We start from the raw sequence: 13,102 nt of genomic DNA, 5'->3' as shown, positions 1-13,102 counted from the left end.
CCAAGCCAAATCATGAGGCCTCCCGATAAAGCTGACTCAGCTCCGCCCTCTGCCCGCCTGCTGTGGGCTAGGAAAGCCAGTGGTCACCATCCCTAGCCCTGGGGCAAAGTTTGGTTGCCAAAGTCTTTCCTTATGGAATGGGAGGGTGAGGGGGCAGCTAAGCAGTAATATCATGGAATTGGCCAGGTGTGGAAAGCAGGGAAAAGTGGATACAAGTTCGGGGGAGGGGGTTCAACCCTGAATATCTGATGCGAGGCCAAGGACAGGACTCTCCACAGTTGCTGATCTGGACAGTGGCTTGGGCCCCACAGGTTTGGGAGTGGGCAGGAGTGCTCACATCTTTGGAGGGCTTGCGGAGAATGTCGCCCACGCCACCACCGTTGCGTAGCCCATGGTTCATGACAGTGACGATGCACATCAACAGAGTGTCACAGGCCCGCTCTGTGCTGTCCAGCTCCCTGTCCTCTGCAAGCGGAGAGTGTGCTGAGGCCCAGGCTGCCTGCTCCCCCTACCCCACACAGACTCCTGCACACACACCACCCTCACCTTCCAGGACCTCAGGCACCGAGACCCCTGAGACACAGTCCATCTTGTCCCCACTGCAGGTGTCCACAAATGCAGCAGCTCCATGTGGCATCCCCAGGGGGCTGGCTGGAGGGGATATGGATGAGATCATCAGGAGGTCCAGTGCCTGGCCTTATCATCCCCTGGCTCTGTCCCCAGCGTCACATCCTCCAGGAAACCTTCCCTGGTCCTGGATTGCCAGCCCTCCACTGTCCAACCACAGTGAAGGGTCATCACGCCTCTGCCCCCGACTGGGTTGCACACTAAGGGCAGGGAGGGGTCTCTGTACCCCTAGGCCTGGCACACGGGCAGTTTCTGCAAATACTGGTTTTAACATGAATGACAGTTCAAGGGACTCCAGCCCTCAAGCAAGGGGTTCCTTAGGGGCCAGAGACCCAAGGCTCTCCCACCCACTCAGTGTGTTCCAGAAAAGAGCGAGGCAGACTGGTGTTAGCTAGACGTCCCCAGAAGCCAAGAGGAGAAGCAGACGGGAGCCTGGTGAGGTAAGCGCTGCAGGTCCTGGTCCTGACGCCAGACATTTGTGAGACCCAACCTCATTCCCCACAACCTGCCCAGGAGAGGAAGCCTCCAAGACCTGTGGAGTGGTTGTTGGGCAGCCGGTCGACCTCGAGAATGAAGTCATCCTTGAGGAAGAGGAAGCCGACGATGGAGAAGAGGTAGACCAGGATGAGGGCCAGCAGGGCTGTCAGCAGGATGGAGCGGCCATTGCGGGTCACACTCTTGATGACGTTGAACAGCGTCTCCTCGCGGTAGATGAGGTCAAAGAGCTGCAGGATGGGGTTGAGATAGGGATGGCACCTTGAGGGGCTGGGCCGGCCACTCTCACTGGGGCTGCCACTGGAACCCTGAGGGCTGCCTGGGCTCCAGACAGTTTCCCAAGGCTCCTCCAGGGAGGTCTGCACTTAGTCGTATCCAAGCTGGGTGGGCCTGTCAGGGGAGCTTCTCGAGAAACCTGGAATTCTAAGGTCACAGAAAGGGAGTGGTCCAGGGGAAGGCACGAGGGGTGAAACGGGTGGCTGAATACCAACCAACTCTTAAAATGTACTTGCTGCATGCCAGGAAACAGTGTAAGTGCTTTCCATGCATTAGCTCATTTCATCTCACAATTATTTTAGAATGCAGGGGCTGTTGTTATCCCCATTTTACAGGTGAGGAAACTGAGGCATGGGGCAGTTAAGAAACTTGCCCAGTTACACAACGAGTAGTAGCCCAGCTGAGATGCAAACCCCTGGTCCAGCTCCGGAGTCCAGGCTTGAACCACCACTGTACAGGAGAAAGGGGTCAGATGGCCACCAGGAGTGGCCATCAGGGCCTTGAGGGCCAGGCTTGGGTCAGGCAGAGGAAGACTCTGAAATTTCACTGCTCCCAGCCCAGCAGCAAAAGGACTGGACAGAGAGACTGGTGCCGGGGAACTGCCAACAACTCATGGGAAGCCCCAACCACCCCATGCCCCCATCCAGCCCCAGCCCACCCAGAAGGCCTCACCAGGATGCTGTAGAACAGCTCATGAGCAAAGAGGCCCAGGACACTGGTCAGGATGTAGCCCACGTGGTAGAGGAATTCCATGTCCATGACCATGGCCTTATAGCCCCGGATGAAGGTGCCACGGTTGCCCACGAAGCTCACCACAAACACGATCTTGTTGGTCAGCTGGGGGCGAGTGCAAGGCATGAGAGTCAGCACCCTACCACCTATGCTGAATCTGCACACATGCCCCCCAGTGCCCAGCTCAGAGCCTGGGAGGCATGGCATTAATGAAATTGCTTCCAGAAATGCATCTAGGCGCCTGGGACTCAGAATACAGAGGCAGCCCCTTGGGTCCTCAGTTCCAGGAAGACAGTGAGGTACAGGCAAAGGAGGATGGGGACAGAGAAGACCACTGACTGGGTCTATCAGGGAAAGGTATTCCTTGCTCAAAGCACTTATTTCCATCTGTCAGGAGATTGTCATTATGTATGAATCTTCACATCTGCTGCGTAGCAGTGCCTCTGGGCAGTGCACAGTGTGCACAGCCACCCTGACCCTGTTGCTCCAAAGGGACTCTTGAATTTCTGTCTCTGAGTGCCAGCTGCCCTCAGGTGTTGAGGGAAAGGAAGAAGGTACAGAACAGTCCCTGCCACCGGTCTATAAGGAACTTGGGAGCCCAACAGAGAGGAGGGGATGGGACAGAGCAGTGGCTCCTGGAAGCAGCAGGCCAGCTTGCCATCTGAATGCACAGTGAGCATGAGCTTGTTTGGGAATGGGGGCTCCCTCTGGCACTCACATTGAGGGCACCCAGGATGTTGAGTGTGGGCCCGATGCCCAGATAGTAGATGGAGCGCAGGATGAGCGCCACGATGAGGGGGCGGATGCTGTAGCGCTTGGTGAACAGGGCCGCGATGGAGAAGCAGATGAGGATCCAGAAGAGCAATGAGATGAGAGGGGAGTCCAGCACGCCTGGGGGCCAGGGGCAGGGTGAGCAGGGCTCCCTCAAGCCCACCACGGCCCCAGAGCAGGTCCAACAGGTGCCGAAAAGCCACCTTCTCCTGGCCGCCTTCCCGGTTAAGTTCCTGGTGCCTGGTTTTAGCCTCCTCCATTACACCTGCCTCTCAGGCCTAAGCCGGAGGCCCTGTCCGGCTGCGGCTACCAGGTCTTGTTTCTGGCTGACACATCTGTGCGTGTGCACGTGCCTGCATGCGCCATCTCCCATGAGGTCAAAGACCCTGACCATCCCTTTTGACCGCACCTGTGTCTCCATGATGGGGTGAGAGCCCACAGGATGGCGCAGGGGGTGCTTCTGCACACTCTGCATCTGGTCCCCTCAGAGGCCAGCTGGCCTCAAGGCTCTGCCCCAACCCAGGGAGGAAGCATGGCAGGGCCCGGGGAACCTGCCGGCCAGCCCTGTGTTCTCACCTGTGGACGCACCCTCCATGTAAGGGTAGAAGAAGGCAATGATGATGTTGATAAACACGGCCAGGTTGAAGGAGATGCTGCCCCACAGGGTCATGCGGCGGGAGAACCAGTAGATCAGCGGCATGCCTGAAGAGGAGGGCAACGGTAAGCTGCTGGAGGGCCCTGGTGAGCACCCCCTGCCCCTTGCATGTGGGGCACCGCTCAGGAGGAAGCCACACATGGAAGAGCCCTTCCTTGGGGTGAGGCGGGGGTGGGCGCAGGGCACCCACAGGCAGGCAAAGGAGGCCGTTATAACAGGGCATCAGTGAGCAGCTCCAGACCGCCCCACCCTCCCGCCCGTGGGTCCTCACTGCGGAGCTTGCGCTGCCACTCCATCTCGTTGTGCAGGAAGGAGGACTGGTCGAAGAAGTCGCTCACTTTGCTGCCCTGCTCATCCTGCTCAGTAGTGGTGAAGAGCCGGTGCTTGGTTTCCTCTGTCAGGAACTGGCAGATGCCGGGCACTGGGAACACGATCTGCTCCATGCTGCGGTCCTGCCGCACAATCTGAGCACACACAGCACATGGTCACGCCCGGCGCAGGCGGTCACACCCGGCGCAGGCTCCCACGCCCGCCCCTGCTGCCCACAGGCCCACCTCGATCTGGGACGTGTGGTTCTCGTAGTAGGCCAGGGGGTCTTCCTCCTCCTCCTGTGCTGGCACTGAGGACTTGAGCATCTGTGACAGCTGCTTGTTGTTGAGGCTGAGCTGGAGGTGGGGAGGGCGCGGAGGTCAGGCCCCAGCCTCCACATCCAGGCTGGCACTCAGCCCCCACCCTCCCAGGCCTTCGCCTAGCTCTGAACTACACTTCAGCGAGTGTCCCCGCCAAGCCAGAGCAGGCCAAGCCCAGCCCAACTAGGACTGAGCCTTGAGAACCTGGTGCCGAGGGGAGTGGGAGAGCCATGACCAGAGAATCCCAGAGGATAGCGGGGGCCTCCTCAGTCCTGCCCAAGTGTAGCCCGGGTCCTGCTTGAAGCTTCCAGACCCACCCTAGACCCACCTGAGCCTTGCTTCCATTTCTGTCTGGGTTTCACCCCCGGCTGCCAGTCCCAATCAGCCCCCTGAGCTGTACCCCCAAATTCTAGCCTGGCTCATATTCTAGGGCCTCACTCTGTTCCAGGCCACGCCCTTGGGTCAAGTGTCCTCCCTGGGTTCCAGGCCCCACCCCCACCCCAGTCTCGGGGCCAGCACCCACCATGGAAGAGATACTCTCGGCCTCCTCCTCTTGAATGCGCTTCACCGGCTTCAGCAGGTGCTGCAGCTGTTTATTGTGCCTGGAGAGCTGAGGGAAATGGCAGCACAGTCACCAGGGCGTGGTGGCTGAGGGACATGGTGGCTGGGGGGCGACAATGGCGACTGGGGGGGTGATGGCAGCTGGGGGGGCATGGTGGCTGGGGGACATGGTGGCTGGGGGGCAACAATGGCGACTGGGGGGTGATGGCAGCTGGGGCGGGGCACGGTGGCCAGGGGGGTGATGGCCGTTGCCACGGGTGGAACTGGTACCTGCAGCGCCAGGATATAGATGTTATGGCCCACTTCACGTGGGCTCACCTCCGAGTTCTCACGCTCTTCCTCCTGCAGGTAGGCCTTCTTGATGACGTCCACCTGGAGGGGCAGTGCCTGTTCCAATGCTCTCTTCCTAGGGCGGTAGGGCCAGCCGGGCCCTCATCCCCATCCCAACACACTCCACCTGGTTCCGCCCGCCTGCCCGCCTGCCCAGCCTCACCAGCTCCTGGGGCCGCAGGCTGATGAGGATTCGCTCAGCATTTTCACTGTCATGCCGGCTCTCCATCAGAGCCAGGAGCAGCTTGGAGGCATTGTCCTGGGTGGAGGGGCAGAGGGAGGCAGGCCACAGTCTCAGGACACCATGCCCCTGACAACTTCTCCCTCATTCCTCTCCATAACAGCTCTCCCATCCCACAAAAGGTCAGGTGCCATGACCTTCCCATCCTCCCTCCCCCCGGCTTAATGAGAAGCATCCTGCACAGCCAGCCCACCCATAGGCTTGCCTTCACCCCCGCTGTGGCAAACACTCAGGTACCCAGACAGCAGACACACACATAGCAAGTCCTCAGCTAAACCAGAATATATTTGCATCCAGAGTGAGTGTATGTTCCAGCATGCTTAAACATGCGTATATTACACACCCTGCACACACCACACACTTGTGCATCCAGATGATGCCCCATCACACACACAATGCTAACACCCACATTACACACCACTATGCACACTTGACACACAAGTCACACATACATGCATGCACATCACATGCACACCCAGCACTCACACACCTGCCACTGGGCCCCACCTTGAGCTGCAGCACCAGATCCATGCGGTACTTGCACAGGGGGCTGATGTCATTGAGGATCAGTGCGGTGATGATGTCTATGCCATTGGACTCATGAGTCACAATGCAAGTCTGGCAGGAGGCAGTGGGGGACACAGGGCCCAGGCCCTCTCAGAATAGTGGCAGCTCCAGAGACCTCAGCCTCTCTCCCTGCCCCAGCTGGCTCCATCTACCCACATGTCCACACTGCCACCCTGGCTGCCACTTATGCCACCAGGACAGCTCACCTGGTTCTCATGGCAGGGGCCCTGGCAGTACTCAGTGAGGGTCTCCAAGGTCTGGATGACGAGGCCCACGTTGTCCTCATTGATGTAGAGCCCCAGCAGCCCCAGGCCGCCCGTGGTGCTGCCGCACATGATGTCCAGGAACTGCAGCGTCTCACACACCAAGTTGTAGTTGGTTTTGTTGTTCTGACAGCGCAGGAAGTTCTGCAGGGCACAGAAGGGTTGGGCACAGCACAGCTGCAGCACGGAGAGGGAGGCTGGCCTGGGAAGCACGATCTTGTGTGCTGCAGGGGTAGGGGAACCACCAGCCACAAAGCAGCAGTGCCCAGGGCAGGGCACACATGCCATAGAGGGACACCAGCCACACTGCCTGGTCTGCATGCCGGCTGGCCAGCGGGGGAAGGGGCAGGTGTGTGGCGAGGCACTCACCTGCAGGTCCCGGTTGTGGTTCTCACACAGCAGCTGCAGAAAGCGCAGGATGGGCTGCATGATGAGCACGGATGTGCCCATCTCACTGCTCTGCACACGTTCGCTCACCTCGTGCCCCCGGCGCAGGCTGGGGCCCAGCGAATAGTGGGATGAGGAGCCAGGTATCGAGAAGGAGGCCACGCGGCCTGTGGGCGAGACCTGGTGAGGCTGGAGCTGCCCACCCCCTTGGCCACCCCCCTGCACATCTTATCCTGGGATCCCCGTCACGCCGTGCCTCTGCCTCAGACCCCTGACCTTTTGTGGTGGGGTCGACTGGCTCGCGGTCCTCATGTGGCTGGCTGCCCAGGTCATTCATGTTGACTGCCACCGTGGACTTGGTCTCCTGCTGGGCCCGCTTCATGCGGTCGTGCAGCACCTTGAAGAAGCGCTCTGACTTCTTGTCACTCATCATCAGGTTGTGGAAGGATTTCTGGAGGTGGACAGTGGCCAGGGAGCAACCTCAGCACTGGGCCCTGCTCCTACTCAGGGCGTGGGGCAGGCACACCACACTGCTGGGGCCGCTGGGGCGGCAGGGGCCTGGCTGCAGGCCTGGGTGCTGGCGGCTAGCATCCATGGCCACCCATGGGCAGCTCCATGCCCCATATCTGCTCCTGTGTCACGTGGTCCTTTCATCACCCCCGCATACCCCTCTGCCCCAGCCAGGCCTGAGCCCGTCTCCTCACCATCCTGCCCCCATCATGCCCACTCTTCTCACCTCTCAGCCACTGCTCAGGCCTCTCCTCTTTCACACCCTCCTCGGCCTTCAGTGCCCAACTCAAGGCCCACCTCCTCCAAAAAGGGAGGGAGGCAAAGGAGGGCATGTCCAGGCCCCAGGCCCCCCACACCTGGATCTCTGTGTTGCCACCATCCAGCAGGTGGATGGCCAGGCCGATGCTCTCCTGGAAGATCTTCTCGTTCTTGGTGCTGGTGATGAGGTCGCATACCAACTTGGTGGCCCCCTCCTTGTCCAGCCGGCACTGGGTGGCCGCGATTGCCGACCAGTCTGGGTCCAGGCCTGGAGGCGGGACTCGGTTGAGGGAGAGCTGGTGTGACAGGAGAGTGGAAGGGAGGGCCCGGGGGCAGGGGAAGGTGATACTGACCAGTGCCTATGGGGTCGGGAAGGTCCCCCCGCGAGGTGGACTTCCGGTTCTGGAGGTAGTTTTGCAGCAGCATCTTGCGCAGCTGGTTGCCCTGGGGGAGGATGGGAGTGAGGCCCCATTGTGGGTACAGCCCACCACTGACCACTGGCCTGACGGGCTTGACCCTGAGCCCCTGGGTACTCCTGACTGGCCCACCCAGCACTTGCCCCACCAGGGCACTCACCCGGTCCCCGTACTTGGTCTTCTTGAGCAGCATCTGCTGCAGGGTCCGCAGCACCTTGATGCACAGCTTCTCCTCCGACTCCATGAGGTCCTTGGTGTGCTGGATCAGCCTGAGCCGGCCAAGGAGGCAGCTCAGGGCAGCCCCACACTGCCTGCCTCCAGCTACTTCCCCACCCCATCCCAGGCAGGAACACCCCCAGGCCCTCTGACCCAGTGAGCCTGTCTAGTCCCCACCGGGCCCTTCTCTGTCCCCTGCCGCTGCACCCCTGCTGCCCCCATGCCCCAGTGTCTCGCTCACTTGGACAGGAAGCCCCCACTCTCGCAGCGCTGGTAGGCCTCACTGCCCTCCAGGAAGAGCAGCTCAGGCCAGTGCAGGACATCCACCAGCACGGACAGCTCAGCCTGTACCAGGGGCTTCAGCCGCTCCTCCAGGGCTGTGATGATGTCCTGGGGTGGGCAGGGCAGAGTCATTGCCAGGCCCAAGAAATGACCCGGGTGTGACTGCCATTCCCCCGACCCAAACGCCAAACAGCCCCACAGATTGCCCTGCCTCTGTCTGAGGGGCCCACACCCACAGAGACACCCTGAACACAGCGTGATGTCTGTCTGCTCAGAGCCCTGGCTGGGAGCTGCCAAGCCTGGCTTCTCTCCCAGCTCTGTGTGACCTTGGGCAAACCCCTTACCCTCTCTGAGCCTCAGTCTCCTGCCACATGGGGAAAATAATCCACCACACCCCCTCTACAGGCCAACGAGACAGCGCACAGAAATGTGCTGCATAGACAAGAGGGCGCTGCAGGAGTGAGGGGTGGTCCCGACCCCCTCATGAGCTCCAACCCCACTAGCAGGCCTCTGGGTTCTCCAGGCTTCCTCTGGAAGGAGGCTCCCCACTCCCCTGCTGCTGGGTCGGCCCTTAGCAGCCCCAGAGTGTAGAGAAGCCAACCAGCCCCTTCCTGGAAGTGTGGGCAGGACAGGAAGAAACACTCCCCGAGAACTTGCCCCTCCAAAGTAGGGGAGCTGCTGACTCAACCAAGCAGCTCCCGAGGCAGATGCCAGGCAGCCCCACACCCACCTGCAGCTTCTCAATGATGTTCTTGTAGTCCCACTGGTTGGCGGTGGGGGTGACGCGGGGGAAGGCCCGCGTGGTTGCCTTGTAGCTGGAGGCGTTCCGCTGGGCGGCAGCTGCACAGCTGGCTCCACTGCTGAGCATCGAGCTGATGTGGGCATCCAGGTCCAAGGGCAACAAGATGGCCCGGCCCTTGGCTGGGTTGGAAGGGAGGGGGTGCTGGAGTGCTGGTGCGGGGGCAGTTCAGCCAGCCAGAGGCCAGGCTCAGGGCTGCCACACCAGGAGACAGAGTGAACTAGACCAAGGGTCTGGGAGACAGAGACCCCCCACCCCGGCCTATGCTTGAAGGACTGAGAGGCTTTCTTCCCCTTGTTGGGTAAAAGGAGTTTCTGCCTCTTTGATTCCCCCCCGCTCTACCCTGACTTCCCCTTCCTCTCTCTCACCTGTCCTCTCTTCTTCCCCAACTGTCCCTAACAATCCACAGGCCTGCTCCTGCCTGAGCCCATCTGCAAATACCCATAAAAAACTAGCTGGAGAATGTCGGCGAGCATCCTTCTCTGGGGAACTGACCCAGGGGAGAAAACAGCTTCTCTCAATTGCCAGGATGAGGCAGACGCCAAGAAGAACTTACTGACAACCACCTGGGAGCAGGAGATGGGCGAGCTTAGGGATAAAGTGTTTATTAGGAGGGCAGGCGTCCCCACTGCGAGCGGCAGGAGGAGTGGTTTGGGGCTGGCCAGTGCCCCGGCACACTCACCCACCATGGCGAGGGTCCGGATGCAGGCCTCCACGGAGCCCTTGTGCTGCTGCTGTAGCCACGGACACTCGAGGAGGCGTGTGGTAGACTGCAGCAGCTGCACCACAATCGTCTGGTGTGTCTGCAAGAAGTCACAGAGCCCACTGCTGCAGCCCAGGCCCCCACCCTGGGCAACCCCAGGTCCAGGAACCAGGGCCCAATCAGAATGGGCATGGGTGGAGAGACGGAGCCTTCACTAGCCACCATGTGCCTCTGTGCCAGTTGGAAAAAGGTGCTTGTATTCCCTTCAGCAGTGCACGACCTGCCCAACTGTACACGGCAGCCCTGTAACTCACCAAGGCCGTGGGCTCATAGCCATGTTGCTGACCCTTTTAAAAAATGTTTAAAAAAATTAATGTCGTAAAAAGGTGATGGATTTACATGGTTCAAAAACCAAAAGGTTATTTAAAAGATAACACTTTGAGGCCGGGCGCAGTGGCTCACACCTGTAATGTCAGCACTTTGGGAGGCCAAGGTGGGTGGATGACTTGAGGTCAGGAGTTCGAGACCAGCCTGGCCAACATGGTGAAACCCTGTCTCTACTAAAAATACAAAAATTAGCCGGACGTGGTGGCGGGTGCCTATAATCCCAGCTACTTGGGAGGCTGAGGCTGGAGAATTGCTTGAACCTGGGAGGCAGGGGTTGCAAGTGAGCCAAGGTTGTGCTACTGCACTCTAGCCTGGGACACAGAGTGAGACTCCGTCTCAAAAAAAAAAAAAAACATAACACTTTGAGAAGTCTCTCCCCCGTCACCCTCACTGCCCTGGAGCTGATCAAGGATGGGGAAAGCTGCTATCAATTACCAGAGTTCCATCGTCCCAATGCAATCCCAGGGCCCAAACCATGTGTGTCAAAATACACCACCCTTCCTGAGAAGGCAGAACTCAGCATTTTTCCCCCCAGTCTTAGAAGCACGATCCCACCCCACCGCAGCCCCTATGCCCCTAGGTAGCCCCTTTTGTTGGTTTCTTTTGTATCCTTCCAGTGTTTCTTTGATTTCGGTCATGTAGCAGGGCCCTTCCTTAAGGGAACCTGGCTCGCTTTCATTCAGGGGGGCTCTGGGCTGAGCACTGGCTCGAGTCTGGGAATCTGGGGATTGACCAAGGAGCCATGAATCTTTCGAGATTCAAATCAGGCTTCTGTACACTGGCCTGGAGCCCTTCTGCTTAGGCCTTCAGAAGGCTGCCTGCCTATTTCAGTTCTAAGATCACTATGATCAACTAGCTAGCACGAAGGATCCTGCCAGGGAGACTGTCGTGACCCCTGCTTTGGCTGTACCATCCCATGGATGGCACATCTGCCTTATCTTTGGTGAATAAGTGCTGCCACTCCGGGATCCGCCACACCCACTGGAGTTAGGAGTTCCTGCTGGATGGTACCATTCCCACTGTCATTCTGGCCCACAGAAACTGAGATAGCGAATGCTTGTTGTTTTAACTGCTAGGTTTGGGGATAATTTGTTAACACGGTATAGATAACTAATATACTTAGGCCGGGCGCGGTGGTTCACACGTGTAATCCCAGCACTTTGGGAAGCCGAGGTGGGCGGATCATGAGGTCAGGAGATTGAGACCATCCTGGCTAACATGGTGAAACCCTGTCTCTACTAAAAATACAAAAATTAGCTGGGCGTGGTGGCGGGCACCTGTAGTCCCAGCTACTTCGGAGGCTGAGGCAGGAGAATGGCGTGAACCAGGAGGCAGAGCTTGCAGTAAGCAGAGATCGCGCCACTGCACTCCAGCCTGGGCGACAGAGTGAAACTCCGTCTCAAAAAAAAAAAAAAAAAAAGATAACCAATACACTTATGTATCCTTTTGTTACTTCTTTCTGTACTATAAGCAAATATAAATATGTATTCTTATTTCCCCGCTTCCCTTCACAAAAGCTAGGCAAGTCGGCCCTGGGGTGGGGGGAGAGGAGAAGCTCACCTGCAGGGAAGTGCTGTTCTCAGAGAATGGGGAGCTGAAGAAGGCGTTGATGGTGTCCAGCACAACGCTCAGCACGTACTTCTCCAAGGTGGGGTCAGCCACGCGCTTCTCACGCTTGCTGCAGACCTGAGGCAGGAGAGAGGGATGGCTGGGGGCTCCTCACATGGGGCCCCTCCACTCCCACACCTCCTGGGGGGCTTCACCCACACCCCTCACAGGGACAGACCCGAGCCATGTCCAGGGTGAAGTTCTCGAAGAGCATCCAGATGTGGTTGCTGGTGTAGATCTCCTTCATCTCCACCTCCGTGTCCACGTAGCAGTGGTTCACGAAGTTCACATAGGCCATTTTCACCTGGGCAGTGGGCGGGAGGTCAGGGGTGCAAGCAGGGCCGCCTGGCCAGGCTCTCCCTGCCACAATGCTCCTGTCCCCTGGCCTCTGGTTCCTGCCCACTTCCCTGGCTTTGCTTCACCCACTCTTCCTGTCCTGTGGCTTTACCCACCCCTTTGCCCCATCTCCAGCCGTCTTGCCCAGTCTCCCGATCCCCACCTCAGTGATGCAGTCCTCATGCGTCACCACAGACACCACGTCCTCCAGCGGCAGCAGAGAGGTGCACTTGATCTCAGTGTAGACGTTTTTGCCTTCGGCACAGGCGGCCAGCAGGTCCACCAGGGAAATGTGGTACATGAGGGGGCTGTGGTCCTCCACGCCGTCGCGGGCAGCCTTCATCATGTCCAGCAGGTGGGCCAGCGATGCCTTATCATTGTAGAACACGACCACATCGTCACCTGCATTGGTCAGCTGCGGGCGGGAGGGGGCACGTGTCACACTCTCTCGGTCCAGCAAGCCCTGGGCTCTCCTCTCCTTTGCTTACCAGGGAGAAACTGGGACTCTGACCACAGCCCTTACCTGAAATCAGGAAAACCCTCCCCTGGCTGGGATTTGGGGGTTCCCCAGCTGATGTCTCAGGCCCTCTGCCAGCAGAGATATTGACCCCATGACCCAGAAAGTCCCCGCTTCTCCCCACTGGAAAGAAGTCCCATAGGGGTCATCTCAGAGGCAGCTTCTTCCAGGAAGCCTCGCTAATCCCGCCTTGCTCACCCCCTCCCTCCCCTGTGCTCCCGCAGCAGTTACTTAAACCCTCCTCACTGAGCACACACCTCTCGTGCCAGCGACTGCATTATTCGCAGTAATATAATAATAGAAATTAATAACTAACACTGTACAGCAGTTCCAGCACATCATGTCTTGTTTATGATGTCCTAATCTCCCTTCAGTGTTTGCTTCTTTCTCCCCCTGCCGCCTACACTGTCAGATGCTCAGGGGCAGGGACCACGTCTGTTCCAGATTTAGACTCAGCCCTGTATCCTTCGTGCCTTCACTCAACAGGTGTCTGTTGAGAACCTACTATGTGCCACACACTGGGGCCCTGGCGATGC

General features: G+C 58.8%; 1 protein-coding gene across 7 annotated transcripts in view; it reads right to left on the bottom strand.

Annotated features, from left to right (window-relative positions):
* Positions 1-13,102, bottom strand: part of ITPR3 (inositol 1,4,5-trisphosphate receptor type 3) — a 75,260-nt gene that overhangs the window by 4,307 nt on the left and 57,851 nt on the right. For all 7 annotated transcript variants that reach the window (XM_003808557.4, XM_008960621.5, XM_055113479.2 and 4 more), the window contains 24 exons: positions 12,213-12,464; positions 11,892-12,017; positions 11,666-11,791; positions 9,698-9,818; positions 8,947-9,137; positions 8,176-8,324; positions 7,879-7,987; positions 7,656-7,746; positions 7,401-7,570; positions 6,811-6,985; positions 6,517-6,701; positions 6,091-6,291; positions 5,825-5,935; positions 5,240-5,335; positions 5,017-5,118; positions 4,709-4,795; positions 4,111-4,221; positions 3,828-4,020; positions 3,478-3,603; positions 2,849-3,021; positions 2,071-2,235; positions 1,160-1,352; positions 547-651; positions 338-465 (listed from right to left, as the gene is read on the bottom strand). In XM_003808557.4, coding sequence (XP_003808605.3) covers positions 338-465; positions 547-651; positions 1,160-1,352; positions 2,071-2,235; positions 2,849-3,021; positions 3,478-3,603; positions 3,828-4,020; positions 4,111-4,221; positions 4,709-4,795; positions 5,017-5,118; positions 5,240-5,335; positions 5,825-5,935; positions 6,091-6,291; positions 6,517-6,701; positions 6,811-6,985; positions 7,401-7,570; positions 7,656-7,746; positions 7,879-7,987; positions 8,176-8,324; positions 8,947-9,137; positions 9,698-9,818; positions 11,666-11,791; positions 11,892-12,017; positions 12,213-12,464 — 3,486 coding nt within the window. The remainder of the gene's footprint in view (positions 1-337; positions 466-546; positions 652-1,159; positions 1,353-2,070; positions 2,236-2,848; positions 3,022-3,477; positions 3,604-3,827; positions 4,021-4,110; positions 4,222-4,708; positions 4,796-5,016; positions 5,119-5,239; positions 5,336-5,824; positions 5,936-6,090; positions 6,292-6,516; positions 6,702-6,810; positions 6,986-7,400; positions 7,571-7,655; positions 7,747-7,878; positions 7,988-8,175; positions 8,325-8,946; positions 9,138-9,697; positions 9,819-11,665; positions 11,792-11,891; positions 12,018-12,212; positions 12,465-13,102) is intronic.

The sequence above is a fragment of the Pan paniscus genome, chromosome 5 (genome assembly GCF_029289425.2).
Source record: "Pan paniscus chromosome 5, NHGRI_mPanPan1-v2.0_pri, whole genome shotgun sequence".
In the NCBI taxonomy this organism is placed as follows: domain Eukaryota; kingdom Metazoa; phylum Chordata; class Mammalia; order Primates; family Hominidae; genus Pan; species Pan paniscus.
The sequence above is the reverse complement of the archived record's forward strand: the minus strand, read 5'-3'. Positions and strand labels throughout refer to the sequence as shown.